At 39.2% G+C, this 17,950-nt stretch overlaps 1 protein-coding gene across 3 annotated transcripts in view; it reads left to right on the top strand.

The window, feature by feature from the left end:
• The window catches only part of pard3bb (par-3 family cell polarity regulator beta b), a 335,104-nt gene that overhangs the window by 197,482 nt on the left and 119,672 nt on the right, over positions 1-17,950 (top strand). For all 3 annotated transcript variants that reach the window (XM_084421753.1, XM_084421752.1, XM_084421754.1), the window contains one exon: positions 14,775-14,984. In XM_084421753.1, the coding sequence (XP_084277879.1) occupies positions 14,775-14,984 (210 nt within the window). The remainder of the gene's footprint in view (positions 1-14,774; positions 14,985-17,950) is intronic.

Raw genomic sequence — 17,950 nt, 5'->3', positions numbered from 1 at the left:
GTTTATTGACAAGATGTGAAGGCTTTGCTGACTAGGTGGGTTTGGTAAAGCTTGGCTCTGGGAAAAGGCCCCAATGCGTCTTTATGAGCTTTGACATATTTAATTAGCAGGATGGTCTTAAGAGCCCCTCGCTCTGGGCTTTTAATCTCCCTAAAACCTTCTCGGCACTGGGTTCCCATTCTCCTTCCTGCTTTCTCTCACGTTGTGCTCTCTCCCCATCACTCCTCATATTCCCTCCCTCTTTTTGTGCCCCAGCCTCTCTTGGCAGCCGTGGTCCCACCCACACGTGATTCCTAGCCTCAGAATCCAATTCCCATCAAAATTGTGTTACACCTCCTGCTCCGAGAACTCCCATAATTCTCTCTGGCCAAGCAGCTCAAGGCAATAATCTGCATCCAGCCACCAGATGCGGGACACAGTCCAACACAATAAGGAGAACGTTTTCTCTTCACAAGTTTTGATTCCCTGTGCTTATACAGTGCCAAAATTCTATAATAACATATAGGATGGTAGCCAATATGATCCCGTATCCATTACGGTGGTCCAGCAATAACCAAACTTGAACTGGTTACGTTCCAGTGAATCTAGAGCGTACTGCTGCAGAATGTCATTTTGACCAAATTCTAAAGGTACAGTCATATTTACCATTTTTCAAAAAAAAAATTCACATTTTTTTTTGCGGGCGAAATCCAGTTGTTTCAATAGCAATCCACGCAATCGGGAATATCTTGTAAGAGAGAAAGATTTCCCCACACAGATTTCGCATTGAGTTCAAGTTCAAATTCGAAATTGGGTCAATCAGTGCCTCCAACATCGTTGCATAATTTACAACGGACCTTATTGCCTGCAAAATTTTGCCATTTGTTTACTGATAAATGCATTCTGTTGCTGTGTCTTTTTTGATGTTTATTACCGAATCTGACTATTAGCATAGCACATTCTGAGTTGAATCTCTTGTGCAATTTTTGTATGTTATGTGGAGTTCGTGCCTATAAAGAGAGTCCCGAATCAGTCACTTTTGAGGTAAATTTTCACATATTTTAAAGTCCATATCATCAGACATAAGTCCATATATACAAGACTGGCAGGTTTTTGTATATTTCCCTAGATACCAGCTCTCCTTTTCTCCCTCAAACCCTGTTTCTCTCCCCATCTCTCTCTGTCTGTGTCTGAGTGTATGAGGGTAGTTGAATCCACTTCCTCTGAGTAGCCTCTTCATTCCTCCTTCTCCTTCCTCCTTAATTGCACTGAAGTGCAGATGAAAGAGTGAGGAGAAGGAGCATGAGATTTCTTTCTCTTTAAAGCCTCAGCTCTTGAGCGCCGTAGCAGAGTCTTGCTTTCTATTAGCGGACTATGCGTGTGTGTGTGTGTGTGTGTGTGTGTGTGATGATGAAGTATTTTTCCAGAAGTACAGGGAGAACATAATGTAAGAGCAAAGCACCCTGGGAAACCTATTCTCCTTCTACTTTGGCCTGAATACAGAAACCACAGGTCCCTCCACACCCCAATACCACAGCAGCCTTTGGCCCAGAACAAACACTCCAACTTTCCTTTCCAGTCATGGAAAACTCCCCCTTTGCCAAAACCAGGGAACACTTTGTTTAGAAAATTTGAACGTCAGATACTGTTCACTTTCTTATGATTTTTAATATGCTGGAGAAAGGCAGCCAAGGCATGATGTGTCTCACGCAGAGTTTGCAAAATGTATGCCATCTGAAGCAGTTGTGATGAAAGACAAGTTTATACTTCTGCAAACCAAGAAATTGTTGTTATTCAGCATGAAATTAATCTTGAAAGAATCAGTAAGAATGTCTTGAAACTACTAAGTGTGTTTCTAAATTTATGGAATGACACTATAACTGTATAATTTCCAACTTGTTGCAATTTTTCATAAATATTTTAAGATTTTTTTAATTTTTATATATATATATGCAAGTCTATAAATTAATTGCTAAAATTGACCATTCGTATGTTGGGGGGAAAAAATCCTAACTAAAGGACAAGCACAAAATATTCTCACTGTGTATTTGAGGAATAGACTGAAATTTTAGTTTTGCTTTTATTGATAGTCTTCAACGTCTTAGCGATCAGATGTCATTTGCATGTTCAAACTTGCGTTCGTTTAAATTACGAAACACGAGCCAATGCCGTTTGCCGTCAAACCTCAAACCTGGCATGGCGGATAGATACAGCAAATGAGGAGTTTTCATTTTTGGATAAACTACTCCTTTAAAGAAGATATGTGGCTCATTAAAAATTTAAATATAATTAAATCTCTCTGAGAAAAAAAAGAAAAAAAGTGTAAATGTTCAGGACCAGGCCTGAGACCAGGAGTTTTTATTGCACAGCGGTGTGTATCAAAGTAATATCCAGCACCTGCTCAAGGCAACACTAAACAGAATATTTGCGCCTGTGAATTTGACTCCTCATCCATCTCTGTCTGAAGAGCTTAGGGCTAAACCACTCAAAACTCCCCACTCATCCAGACCCTCGCTGAGACATGGAAGGTCACACACCGCACTAGTCAGAAACCAGTGAAAATATGATTCCACTCTCTCTAAACAAATGGTATGGAGTTTTAACATCTTATATATTTTTGAACTCCAGTGTTTTGTGTCCCTGCATTGTAGATGGAGTCTTAACGAACAGTTGCCCTTGTCTTCTGATCATCTTCAGATGTGTAAAATACAACTGGTGTCAAGCAGTAGTGTGCAGTAAGGCCCAAATGAGGCTGTCAGACAGACAATAGAAATTAAAACCAGACGTCCTGTGTTCTCGCTTACTGAATCTGCTTTCTCTTTCTGCTAATGATTTACATACTGTACGCAGAAAGTGCTGTCATGCTCAAATAACACAGGCTGTTGTGCCAAACCTCCTGCCTTCAGGAGTAAATGTTGATTCTAATTCAACATCAGACAAAGTAAATATTGGTTGCAATTTGATAAGTTTGTGTGTAGTTTTGGGAAAACCCAACATTGAGAAGAGCGATATGATTGGACAAATCGTTTTTCTAAACCGTGATTGGTCAGTTTGTCAATATTTATGCAGCTATCAGCGTCTTTGAACCTGTAGCACTAAGTGTGTTTGAGAGGTTTGCCGTAAATCATTTAGCATTAAACAGCTTGTTTTATGCAGTCATTCATCTCACAGCAAACTGAAAATCGCTGACAAGACCCGAGTGGGGAGCTCGCAGATGCGTTTCCTTGCTTTTGTTTTTTCTTTGCAGATCCACTGGAAAAACACTGGATATCTGTCTGAGGTTTTAACCGTTATGCCAAGAACATAAGCAGAAACAGACCAGGAAATTTACTGGAATTAAATTGGCAAAAATGAAAGCTTGACGCAGGCTGTGTGCACAAGTGTGTCATCATTTGTATCGCAGATGGAGGAGATAGTTTCAGACGTTGTCTCTGCTGATGTATCTACGTATGGAAGATTGCATTCGTTTTTCATATTTTTGGTTTGGTTTGTTTTGATTTTTGAGAGCATTGGTTCTCAAGTTGGCCATGACCCAGAAGAATTTGTCAAGAAGGTCTGTGGACAGCAGGGAGATTTAAAGAATGCTGAATACACATAATATAATGCAATTATTTATATAACATTTATACCAGGGTAAACATGATTTGAGAAATGATCTACATTTTACAGCACACATAGATCCTAAAAATATAAGTGTGAGTCAGAAGATCTTTATAAAATACATAAAAAGTTTCAGTGGTTGTTTTGTTTTTAGTTTTTCTTGCCGCTAAATGCCCAATAATGTCAGAAAATCCGGTTGAGAAGCACTGAATACAATTACACAGTATTGTAAATGGATTTAAGGCATGTGTGCTGAAAAAGCGCTTTCAAACTGTGTGTGTTTGTGTCTTCTCACCTCCAAATGCTTAAAGACTGAGTCAGGAGTTTTCTTTCTTTCGCTCACTCACAGACACACACACACACGCGCACACACACACACACACACACACACACACACACACACACACACGCATGTGTGTTGTTTGAGAGACAGATAAATGCTTACTGTCTATAACAAATCTCTCTCTCTCTCTCTCTCTCTCTCTCTCTCTCTCTCATCGAGTGGTTTCCCTCTCTCCATATATCACTCAGTCAGGAGCTGGGATGGTTCCAGAACCCCCTCTTTAACAAACATCAGTCTTTTACATCTCTCTGTTTCTTTCAAACAGGTATATTCTTCCAGAGCAGATCTTCTTTGTCTTTGTGTGTGCGTGTGCGTGTGTGTGTGTGTGTGTGTGTGCGTGTGTGTGTGTGTGTGTGTGTGTGTGTGTGTCAACTGGAGTGATGCATTTTAGTGTGTTTCAGAACCCAATGTAAGCAATTCAAGTCAAAGCATTACAAACTGTAAAACACTAGTCTATCTTCTAACAGCCCTTTGCTCGATCGAATAAATACAAAACCTGACAAATCTCCATGTTTTCGAGAGAGAGAGAGAGATACGGTCTCATCTCATATATACTCACCTAAAGGATTATTAGGAACACCATACTAATACTGTGTTTGACCCCCTTTCGCCTTCAGAACTGCCTTAATTCTACGTGGCATTGATTCAACAAGGTGCTGAAAGCATTCTTTAGAAATGTTTGCCCATATTGATAGGATAGCATCTTGCAGTTGATGGAGATTTGTGGTATGCACATCCAGGGCACGAAGCTCCCGTTCCACCACATCCCAAAGATGCTCTATTGGGTTGAGATCTGGTGACTGTGGGGGCCATTTTAGTACAGTGAACTCATTGTCATGTTCAAGAAACCAATTTGAAATGATTCGAGCTTTGTGAGATGGTGCATTATCCTGCTGGAAGTAGCCATCAGAGGATGGGTACATGGTGGTCATAAAGGGATGGACATAGTCAGAAACAATGCTCAGGTAGGCCGTGGCATTTAAACGATGCCCAATTGGCACTAAGGGGCCTAAAGTGTGCCAAGAAAACATCCCCCACACCATTACACCACCACCACCAGCCTGCACAGTGGTAACCAGGCATGATGGATCCATGTTCTCATTCTGTTTACGCCAAATTCTGACTCTACCATCTGAATGTCTCAACAGAAATCGAGACTCATCAGACCAGGCAACATTTTTCCAGTCTTCAACTGTCCAATTTTGGTGAGCTCGTGCAAATTGTAGCCTCTTTTTCCTATTTGTAGTGGAGATGAGTGGTACCCGGTGGGGTCTTCTGCTGTTGTAGCCCATCCGCCTCAAGGTTGTGCGTGTTGTGGCTTCACAAATGCTTTGCTGCATACCTCGGTTGTAACGAGTGGTTATTTCAGTCAAAGTTGCTCTTCTATCAGCTTGAATCAGTCGGCCCATTCTCCTCTGACCTCTAGCATCAACAAGGCATTTTTGCCCACAGGACTGCCGCATACTGGATGTTTTTCCCTTTTCACACCATTCTTTGTAAACCCTAGAAATGGTTGTGCGTGAAAATCCCAGTAACTGAGCAGATTGTGAAATACTCAGACCGGCCCGTCTGGCACCAACAACCATGCCACGCTCAAAATTGCTTAAATCACCTTTCTTTCCCATTCTGACATTCAGTTTGGAGTTCAGGAGATTGTCTTGACCAGGACCACACCCCTAAATGCATTGAAGCAACTGCCATGTGATTGGTTGATTAGATAATTGCATTAATGAGAAATTGAACAGGTGTTCCTAATAATCCTTTAGGTGAGTGTACACTATCGTTCAAAAGTTTAGGGTTGGTACACATTTTTTTTTATGTTTTTGCAAGAAATCCCTTATGCTGACCAAGTCTTTATGCTTGCATTTGATAAAAAATACAGTAAAAACACAGTGAAAATAGAGAGATTCTGAAATTTTCTATTAAAAAATATATTCAAATATAATTTATTCTTGTAATGGCAAAGCTGAATTTTCAGTCTTCAGTGTCACATGATCCTTCAGAAATCATTCTAATATGCTGATTTGCTGCTTAATAGTTTTGTGAAAACCATGATACTTTTTCAGGATTCCTTGATTAATCGAAAGTTCAAAAGAACAGAATTTATTTGAAATGGAAATCTTTTGTATCAAAAAAAAATATATATATATATATATATATACAAATAAATACATCTTAGTCACCAAACTTTTAAACGGTTGTGTATGATGATGCAAGGGACATATTGACCTACACTGTCAAAAATAAGCAATAAAAAGGACAGACGTACATTTTCATAAAAATAGTTCTTTCCAAAAATGTTTGCAGGAAGCCTTGAGAAAATGTGGCTAAATGTGAGCGTTGTACCCTGTTTGTGCATAAATCCTCTGAAGTTTGGCTGTGGTGAGTGCAGACTGTGCTGCTCATTGTCTCTTGTGTAATTTTGACTTTGAAAACATACAAGTGACTGCCAAGCGCTGGCCTGTTGAGAGCCCTGATGCCACACTGTTCTCTCTCTCTGTCTCATTTGAGTGTGCCCGCACGCTAATCTCTGTACACGATTGAGAGGGAGTTTGTTGTTGATTCAAGTTGAAAGCTGCCATATTTCACTGATTGGAATTGATAGATTAATTTACGCTGTTGAAAGCCATCTGTTTGTTTCTCTGTGTGTGTTAGTGTATTTTCCCAGGTGTACTTGGATGAATTTAGACGCATCCAGATAAACGATGAAGTCACCTCTTCTGGTGTGTAACTTTTATTCATTCGTCACAGTTGATTGTAAAGGTGCTGCAGTGTTGTGTGTACATGTGATTGTTGATCTAGACTTTGACTGAAAAGATCGCAAATAGACCAGCAACAATTTGTTAGTCACTATAAGAGTCAGACACTTAAACTTCATTTTGAATCTGGATGTGTCTGCTGGTGAATTATTGATTAATGACATATTTAGAGTTTCAAGCTAAGAATTTGTATTTAGTAAACTGAAATGTGTATCTCGTTTTAATTAATATTTTACTTTAAAACTTTAAAAGGCCCCCTATTGTCCACAACAATATTCAAAGGCCCCATTGCTTCTCCAGTTGTTTGTGATTTGCTGGATAAGGATTAGGGATGAGGATTTATGAAAATATTTGTTACAATTTCTACCCGATAAAGTATTTTAGAGCTTGGCAGACTAGAACTAGTATACACCACCTTTCAAAAGTTTTTTAATGTTTTTGAAAGAAGTTTCTTATGTTCACCAAGGCTGCATTTATTGTATCCAAAATAATGTAGAAAAACAGTATTATTGTGAAATATTAGCGCAATTTAAAATGACAGTTTTCTATGTTAAAGGAGAACTCCGGTCAATTTTAACATTGAGATAATTTTTTTGTACATTTGGAGTGCTGTCAGTACAGAGAACAACGACAAAAATCGGTGTTGCCTACAACGTGTTATCCTCGTTTTAAAATTTGCACCCTGTGGACTTCAATGGGTTAAGTTTTAAACCTGCTTTTAGCCTCTTAACATCCTTGATGTGTCATTACAAGTGCATAGGTTTAGTACCTATGATCAAGCGCATGAACTTGACAATCGACTACTGTGGACTTCGACCGAAAACAGGATGTAAATACAGGTATGTGCGCTGGCTGAATAAACATCATTTTTATTCATATCTTTCACATCTACTGCAGTCAGATTCACCCGCATTCACTCCGAAGGAATCACTCACATGACCTGTGCACTTGTAATGACACATCAAGGATGTTAAGAGGCTAAAAGCAGGTTTAAAACCTGCCCCATTGAAGTCAACAGGGTGCAAATTTTAAAACGAGGATAACACGGTGTAGGCAACACCGATTTTTGTCGTTGTTCTCAGTACTGACAGCACTCCAAATGTACAAAAAAATTAGCTCAATGTTAAAATTGACCGGAGTTCTCCTTTAATACATTTTAAAATGTATTTTTTTCCTGTGATGGGTAAGCTGAATTTTCAGCATCATTACTCTTCAGTGTCACATGATCCTTCAGAAATAATTCTAATATGCAAATAAATAGCAGCTTTTTCTAATAGCAGCAAGCTCAAGAAACATTTGAAACATCAATTTTGATAACAGTTATGCTGTTTAATATTTTTGTGGCAACTGTTACTGTTTTTTTTTTTTTTTTTTTTTTAGGATTCTATGTTATACGGAAAATTCAAAAGAACAATTTTTTTCTGAATTTTGTAACATTATAAATGTCTTTACTGTCACTTTTAATCAATGTGTCCTTGCTGAGTAAAATAATTTCTTTCAAAAACAAAATGCAGTCTCAAAAAGGCGGTTTTAAAATCGCTGGTGTTTCTTACTTCACAAACTACCTTGTAACCATTCACGTCAACGTGCGGGCGGGCTTTCGGGAAACCAATCATTACTATGCCATGAAGCAAGGGAGTCTCAAGAGAAGCCAGGTTATCCCGGTATTTTTTGGTTGTTATGATGAACTATATGCCTTTCTCCACTGACGTTCTGAGTTTCGAGCGTTTCTAAGGATGCTGATTGTTAGAAGGCAGCTGTCTGACTCTTACATGGCGAAAGGGAACATGGTTTGTGTAACATTAGCAACACATTATTAGCTGTTTGATAACATAGTCAAGGCTAATCATATTTATTACCCTTAAGTGTCCGACGTTGTAAAGAGTGATACCATTGTGCAGCGTTTACCTCAGTAAGTTGGCCGAGTGGATCTCTGAGCTTGTGTGAGTGAGTGGAGGCGGGGCTAAGCAGCATATTCATGGTCCGCGTATACTAAATAGCATATTCATGGATCTGCGTATACTAAATGAAGCAGGGTGTAGAGTTACATTCAAGCTATTTTAAGGCATGAAGAAAAAAATTTCACAGGAAAACAAATATTTAAATATGTCATTTTGGTGAGCAAAGATGAGTTTGAAGGGATACAATTATTGACTACAGGGGACTTTAAATCATTGAATGATGACTTTAAGTCATCTTGAGGCCCCCTTTTAAGTTTTTATTTTTTATTTTTTTTAGTGCTGCTATTGGGTCCCGCCCCCTGGTTGAGTCCTGTTCGTGAAACATTCAGTCAGCTCAGCTCACACTCTTAGATCTGTGGGGCTTGACATTCACACTCACACATTCAAAACCAGCCCTGCCTACAGTGATCGAGCTCATAATGAGTTTCTGATTGATCGATACAATCTTTATTACATCAAAATAAGATGAAAGCTCTGGCTGGGAGGGTTTCTCTGTCTCGTGCTGGTATGAGGGCGAGGTTTAATGGTGTGTGCTGGTTACCAGTGCAAGTGACCATCCATCACCCTGCACTCAAAAAGTGACAGACCCCTCCGCCCACAACCATCAGTCTCAGAGAGCTAGCGACCCCTGCTACACTCCCTTACGCACGCTAACCCAATAAAGGTGATCCGTAATTATGAGATGCCTTTAAAGGTCTGCCGTAGGCAATTATCAAAGCCATACATCTCTCGCTGCGAAAATATCATAACAGCCCAGGATTACAGGTTTTTAATACCTGCGCTGTAGTGATTAATGCCATCCGGTGGGGAGGAGAACGGGGTTTACAGTCTGTGTAGGATGTCCGAGTGTGTCTGAACTGTAACTGGCATGTGTCTCTATCATCTCTTCCTGCTTGAATACACCATTGAGTTTGATTGACAGACTCGGTACATAAGGTATGTAGGAGTATAACTCACAAAAAGCTGCTTCCTGAACACTGTACTTATGAACCGAGAGTAAGTGTTTCTGAGTGTGACAGGAGAACACGCATGACACTAAGACGGCTGACCTATCAAATGATTCGCTCCACATATCTCTCTTTATAGTGTCTGCTAAATATGTTTTGAAACATAGGCTGTATCCGAAAGCTGGAAAAATGCTGCATACGGAGGTAGGAAGGTGACAAGGCACGTCCTAATCCAATGATTGTGTCACATCCTGTCTACTGGCATACCCTCATCGGATCGTTTTTTTGATTAGCAGCTTTTAGCCGCTTTTCCACCGTCGGGCCGAACAGTTCTTGGGATGTCAAGGGGCGGTTCCAGTTGTGTTTCCACTTGAGCCTGGTACGGCACGGTCCAGAATTCTCTGCACAGTTGTCTAACCGCGCTAAACATGTTCTGGTAGAATTCGTGAAGTGATGTCGCAACTCAGAATTGGTCACTTGTCTGTTGCCTGGCTACCAGATTCTCTGTAGCTGGCTAATCGCTCTGTTTAAGGCGAGACACGGCAGGCAAAAACATCGGGTTTTTTTTACTGGTCAAGTTTGAGATTTGGGGATATTTGTCTTCAATAACATGTCTTCTTTCAGACTTGTGTTGAAAAAAAGTCCAAAATACACATTTAGGTCTTTATTTTATTACACTTTGTCTGTTTGCGTCTGTAGATTTCTCATAAATTCAACAAAAGTTTGCATTCTTAATCAACGTGCTGCTCCGCGATCTCTGCCGTCAGCCTGTCATCAGAAGCACCGTTAGGAAGCTCTCTCTCTTGTGTACAATCCTGTCGGATCCAAATATGGTCATTTCCTTTTTATCAGCAACCAATCGTGAAAGTAAAAGGGCTGAATGCGCAAGCTCATTGGCTGATGAAAAATCTTTAAAGCCCGTTTTCTCAAAATGACTTTTCTCTCATACTCCAAGGACGAAATCTCCACTTCAGTAGCACCTATATACACCAAACTTTCCAGACTTGTACCTAGTTATATTATGAAGACATTTACAGAGGGATTTGTAAATATATTATTCCTAGCCTGATTTATATAACATTTTATTCCAAAAAACATGGCGAAAATCATTTTTTTAAGGCTATTGACAGTATTTTCTGATTTACAGGATAACAAAAGTAGATATCCATAAATCCCTCTGTAATTTTTTTCCCATCTAATATGTGAACACAATGAAAAAATAATTTTTAATCTGGCTTTATCCAATACTCAGATATCGTTTTTTTAAATATATGCAAATTAGTGCATATTTGATTAGATATTGCCTGATTTGCATATTTAAACATTAAATTACAGAAAACTTGTAATAATTTTTTTTCTCATCTTAATGTAGGTAATCAACTGGGAAAGTTTCTGGGAAAGATATCTGCTAGTTAAAATTTTTACCCTATTCACCTGTAGTGTCTCGCCTTAAGTGACGTAAACCCCAAATAATAATACAATTAAAAGAAATATCTGATCATCCTCCATAACGTGGTCGCTCATTTCATCTGTAAACTCTTGCGTTACCAAGGCAACGACTGACGCTTTTGTATTACATTCCAAAGAGCGGGCGTTATTAGCCCCAGACTGGAAAATGTAACCGTAACTGTACCAGCTGGTCTGGATCGGCACGGAATGGAATGGTTGCGCAATGAGAACCATTCAGCCCGACGGTGGAAAAGCGTCTATTGATGTATCCTTCGCTGCCTGTGAAATCCCATAATCCTGTGCTTTCGATTCCATGACCAGATGGGTTAAAATATATAAAGCTTTCGGAAGCAGCCAAAGTTAGTGCACTTGGCGGCCATCTTGTCAATGCCTCAGGGCAGTTATTTGCTGCAGGAATGAGTCTTAAAACTCTAAATAAATTAACTGTCCCAAAGTCAGTGTGTTTTTTGAAGGGTTTTTTGGTTAAATGCCTAAAATAAGGTCTATGGTTAACACAAGCTCAAGATATGTTCACATTTTATCACTAATACTTCACTTAAAAAAAAAAAAAAAGGGATTACAGAGGTTGTCATAAAAAAATAAAAAATACCCACATCATTATTATGTATTCTAATGATTTTTTTCCAGCATGTACGTGGGTCTGATTAAAGCACGCTAGTATCCCGAGACACACATTTAAACTCTTCTCCTCCAAGCAAAAAGTTTTGGAGTCCTCCAAAGAGAAGACCTCTCAAAAGCTGCTTAATTCCATCAGCAGGCCGTGGGACAGAAGTAATTACGTTTGTGACACTAACTGTGCTCGTACAGAGAACGTTTCAGTCACGCTGGCTGGTACATCAGCGGCCTGCTATTTATAAACCTTCTCTCGCACAAATCCAGAGTCTGGACTGGAGCTCAGCTGCAGCGAACTCTCCCACTCCCTGACGCTCCGTACTGCTGCTAATGAACATTTCCCTATGATCCACCACTGCCTTGTGCTTGAAAGTCCAATTTAAGAGTGGTTTGCTTCGGTCTTTTCTGGTTAAACTTGAGGATTAGCCCTTGATAAGTAAAACTTGTTCTTTCAAAGTAATTCAAGTTGTCAGGGCTGTGGCCCGTTCTTAGTGCTCATTCTCACAACTGAAGGTATACTCTATCCAAAAATGAAAATTCTCTCTCATTTACTCACCCTCATCCCACCCCAGATGAATATGACTTTCTTTCTTTAGACGAGCACAACTGAAGATTTTTAGAAAGTCCATATAATGTAAGTGTACGGGACCTCCAAAGTTGACGCCCTAAATACCACACAAAACAAGCACAATGGTAATGCATACTAGCCAAGCTGATGAGTCAATGGCTTTTGAAGCAAAATGATTATTGCTTGTGAGAAGAATATTAATAGTTTAAACCTTTATAACTATGAAACATCGCTTCCGGCCAACACATGCAGGTTCATAAGTTCCCACTTTACATTAATACCAGCATGTTGTGAAGTGTGATGGATTCTAAAGATTCAAAAAAAAAAAAACCTTTCAAATGTTTGGGGTAGCTTTTTATTTATTTATTTATTTATTTATTTATTTTAATTAGTAGTTTTTGTAAGTAGTCTGGAGTAATGACTGCTGAAAATTCAGCTTCACCATCACAACATATAAATGTATTAAAATAGAAAACAGTTATTTTCAATTACTATAATATGTATACTATACTATAAAATACAACCTTGGTGAGCAGAACCGACTTATTTCAAAAGCGGTAAAAAATCCCATCCATCCATACATAGTGTGTCACATGTATATCCACATATAATCCTTTGTCATCCTTTCATGGACTTTAATTTCTTGTCAAACTTCAAAGTTTGTCATGTGTTGTAATGTTACATGGAGACTTTCTCATCCAGCTGTGTCCTCATTTATGTCCACCCTCCCTATCTCTAAGCATGCCATTCCTCATCTCTCTCTCTCTCTCTCTCTCTCTCTCTCTCTCTCTCTCTCTGCCACATCTCAAATTATATGTGCATAAATTTCTCCTGTGTCATAATCCTGAGAGCCGAAAGCATGCAGCTGGGCCGGGCTGGGCTCATCTCGTCTGGCCTTCTCTGGCAGTTTGGAGGCCACACAGATTAAACGACTGATCCCACTTCCACTTTCATTTAAACGACCATTAGCCAAACAAAAAGGGGGCCGGTGCCGGCAGCAGGCCAGGCTGATTGGAATTCCAGTGAGGCGCACCACCTGTCGATACGATGATTTCCTGATTCATGAATGCATTCTAGGAGCTGCAGCGCTTTAGCTAATGATTCTGGGTGTAGGAGATGTATCGAGAAGGGTGGGGTCGACGAAAGGAAGGATGGAGGTATGCAGAGTTGGAAAGCAGGGAGATAGAGAGATAGAGAAGGTTCTTCTGATTGATGGAGAAACGAGTCCCAGGGTTGAGCCTTCATCCATCATTCCCTGTGGAGACGCATGTTTAAAAAGTCATTTTCATTAGAGGAGAGAGAGTGTTTACAATCACACACACTCACAAAACACACATACACTCACATACATGCTCGGTCTTATAAAGATCCACCTTTGGCACTTCAAACATTATTAACGTTTTGCTTTGTCTTCTTCCCAGAATGCATTTGGGAAACGCTCCAGTAGTCTCTATTGACCCACCATCTTTGATTAGCAATCAAATCACAGAAACAAATGAGCTAGCATTTCACAAAGAACTATTAACATTTCCTAATACCAGTGATTGCTAGGCAGCAAAAATGTAGTTGTAAAGCTTTAGTTAAGTTTAGGTTTGGTTTTGCAAAAATGTAAAGGCGCTTTGTTGTTCACATGTCATGCATTTGCAGAAATAAGAAAGAGAAGTAGTATGTAAAGAAATGCAAAAAAAAGTAAACCAGTTGCAATGTGCTATATAAATAGTACAATGGTTTCATCACAGACAGTTATATTTTAAATGTCATACTTTCAGTGGAAGTTAAAGGAGTATTTCAGGTTTAGTACAAGTTAAGCTCAGTTGACAACATTTGTGGCAAAATGTTGATTACCACAACAATGTTCAATAGTACAGCCACAAGATGTAAAATATATATCACTAATGTTATGTCTGTGAAGTTATATCTAGTTTTACTACACCATAAAACCTAAAACCCTTTAACGGCTGTAAATAAAATAATTAAATACAAATTACCTCCTTTACAGCTGAAGTAAAGCTGCACATGTTTTTACAAATAAGTTAAGTGTTTATAATTATATAAAAACACTTAATTTGCAAATCTCGCATTTAAATCCTCCAAAAATTTGCCCGATTTCCGAAGTACCCTACCGTAACCTTGACCCTTAAAAAAAAAATATATATATATATATATATATATATATATATATATATACTTTTTTTTTTTTTTTTTTTTTTTTTATGAGGGTTGATTCTTTTATTGTGGTGATAGCATCATGCCACAAAAGCTGTCAGTTTCGCTTAACTACTATTATTTTTGCCAGGAATATCGATTCAATGAGATATTTTCAACTTTAATCTTAAATTTCTTTATTATCAAATTTGCATGACGCAGAAATGGCACACCAAACACCTAATGGCCTGAATTGGAATTTAATTTGGCCTGAATTGATTGCAGAAATTTGTGGAGAAGATGTTAAGAATGAAAAGAAAAGGCATTTTTTGGCAGGCTGTTGAATTGTCATAATATGTGTTTTTATTTTTCCTCATTGTTTTGTCTTAGTGAGCGGTGGCGTTGAGTTGGGACCCACGCTAGGCCTTAAGAAGTCCAGCTCTCTAGAGAGTCTGCAGACTGCCATGACAGAGGCCAAGAGGAACGAGCTACTGCCCTTCCACAGGCCCCGCCCACACATGGTTAGAGGGCGTGGCTGCAACGAGAGCTTCCGCGCAGCAATCGACAAATCATACGACGGCCCGCCAGAGGATGATGATGGTGAGCGCCCACAATGCAGCAGTAACACTGTCAACCACAGAGGATTTAAAGGTGCAGTGTGTAGTAGCACCAGCTTTTGTGCCGCTTTTTAATACCTATTATTTTGAAAATGGTCACACACTGCACTACACACTGAAAATATGACTGTTTTAAGAACAAAAAACTGTATAGGCTACAAATAAAAAGATTTTTTTTTATCAAAAATAAAAAACAGTAATATTGTAATATATGATTACAATTTAAAACAACAGTTTTTTTAATATATTTTCAAATAATTTATTTCCGTAATTTTCATAATCATTACTCAAGTCTTCAGTGTCACGTGATCCTTCAGAAAGCATTCTAAAATGCTGATTTTCTGTTGTGCTGCTTAATATTGTTGTGGAAACGAATACTTCTTTAAAGAATATAACGTTCAAAAGAACATACTTTATTTGAAATAGAATCTTTTGTAACATTATAAATGTCTTTACTGTCACTATTGATCAATTTAATGCATCCCTGCTAAATAAAATTATTAATTTCTCTCTCTCTCTCAAAGAAAAAATGATCTTACTCTGACCCTAAACTATTGAATGTAGTGTAAATCAAAAAAAAAAAAAATAGTAATAAGCGAGAATATAAAATAATAGTAAGAATTATAAATAAAAGTTATAAGTAAGTTTGTTAAAAGCAAAACTTTTAAAGACATTTGGAGTTGCTACAGGTATATTCAACGTGTTACTTTGATTCTCCTATAAGTCTGACTCACATAAGTCTGTAGTTGAACATGTTTATGCACAGGTGCTACATTAGTATGTGTAGTGATTGAGGATGTGTGTGAGTGAAGTCAGTGTGTGCCTGTTGAGGGAGAGTAATTGAGAGTAAAGTGTTTGGCTTTGTCCCTGTCATGTGCTTCCTCTTCCCACACACCAGCCTAATTGGCCCTTCCGTGAGACGACAGACTACAGACATGTGGCGAAAGAAGGAGAGAGTGTGAGAGAGGAGAAGGGTTGTTCATTAGGGTCAGTGCGAACAGATACGCCACAGCTGAAGATCCTGTCTCATGCACACACACATCCTGATGCAGTATCGAAATTCCCTATTCATGGAGATCAAGATAAAACTGGATCTCTTTTTTTGTAGGACTTTCTCTGAAATTTCAACCTGAGATGTGGTTCAATTGTGCCACCCAGGATGACTTAGTTATGAGTTCATAGCTTAAAAACAAATTCATTAACACAAATTATCAGGTCATTTTCTCATTTGCTCAAGGACGTGTGAATACATCTGCTGTTTTCCATGGTGTGGAGATACCACACATACACTTACGTGTGCACACCCAGTTCTTCTGGTCAAGAAAACAGCGGCAGCTTATTGCTAATTACTGAGGACAGTAATTAGGCACACAGCGTTCCACTCACTTCTCATTATTGCCCCTGTTGTGGGAGGATAATCTGCCTCTGTGTGTGTGTGTGTGGTCAGGGTAAACCGTACATAATGAGGACAAAATGTCCCAACAAAGATGTATCCGAGGTGGTCACGTGACCCAGAGCGAGATGGCTGCTTGAGTTCTCTGCTCCGCTCTTATGTTTATTTAATTTGCATTTTTTCCTCCAAATCTATCGTTCTATCTTATTCACGGACCGTCAATTATGTCTGACCCCAGTTTGGACAAAGAATTCCCGATTTTCGGATCAAAACGTTCGCAGAAGGCAAAAGAAAAGGACAAAAAGAAGACCACCTCGTCGCCATCAGAAGCGGAGGCCCAATCGGACATGGCGCTGATACTCTCTGAAATAAAAGCCAACGGCTCTCGTCTCGATGGGATAACTGATCAGCTGGAGGGAATAGCTGGATCAGTTTCCTCGCTACAAAACTCTTTCGCGGCCCTCACTGAGAGGATCGAGAGTATCGAGACTCGTCTAACGGAGGCTGAAGGGAGGATTTCTTCCGCGGAAGACTCGGCGGCAGTGTCCGAAGGCCAGCTTGCTAATTTACTGACTAAGGTGGAACAACTTCAGTCAAAAGTGGACGATTTAGAGAACAGAGGCCGACGAAAGAATTTGAGAATAGTTGGTCTACCAGAAGGAGCGGAAGGTTCCGGTCCGCTCACGTCGTTTCTCCGCTCCTCTATCCCCAAATGGCTAGATTTGCCCGCGGATTCTCTCGCCTTGGATATCGAGAGGGCCCATCGATCTCCTACTTTTGCGCCCAGTAATCTGAATTCATCCCCGAGGAGTGTTCTGATTCGTTTTTTGCGGTTTACCGAAAAGGAAACTGTTCTCAGAGCAGCGTTGAAGAAGACGATTAACCATGGGGGCGCGGAGCTGCGGTTTTATTCGGACTTATCTACCAGTGTTCTGCAGAAACGTCGCGAATTCAGCTCAGTGGTCAAGATTATGTCCTCTCGTGGCCTATATCGCGGATTCGCCTACCCTGCCCGGCTCAGGTGCTTACACATGGGGAAGATTCGCTTGTTCGAAGATCCGAACTCGGCTAAAGCTTTTCTGGACTCTCTGGACAGATAATTCTGACCTGCTGTAATGTAGCAGCTAGTCCTTATTTCCTGGAGGATTATTTTTCTTTTTGAACCCACCAGACTTGTAAGTTTAGATTTTTATTTTTAATTAAAAAAATTTTTTTCTTCTAATCTATTTTAGATCATCACTGTGCATCGTTGTTTTTAATATTCGTTAAGTAGAATCTTTTTTTTTTTTTTTTTTTTTCTGGACGCAGTATTTGACATGCGTCTGTGCCACTTTTTCTTTCCCGTTTTTTTCTTTCTTTTTTAATGTATTAGTATTATTATTATGTTTAAAAAAAGGAGGAAAAAGAGAAAAAAAAAAGGAAAAAAAAAATCAGTGGGTTCAGTTATTTAAAACACGTAATCTATTCTATAGATTATATAGGAGCGACGCTCTCTTGAGGAGGCTATTTTTCTCAGTGGCATCAGTATGATGACAGGTTTATTTATGTTCATCATC

Source organism: Rutilus rutilus (assembly GCF_951802725.1).
Source record: "Rutilus rutilus genome assembly, chromosome: 10".
NCBI classification, from domain to species: Eukaryota; Metazoa; Chordata; class Actinopteri; order Cypriniformes; family Leuciscidae; genus Rutilus; species Rutilus rutilus.
Note: the sequence above shows the minus strand (reverse complement) of the source record. Positions and strands in the feature narration are given on the sequence as shown.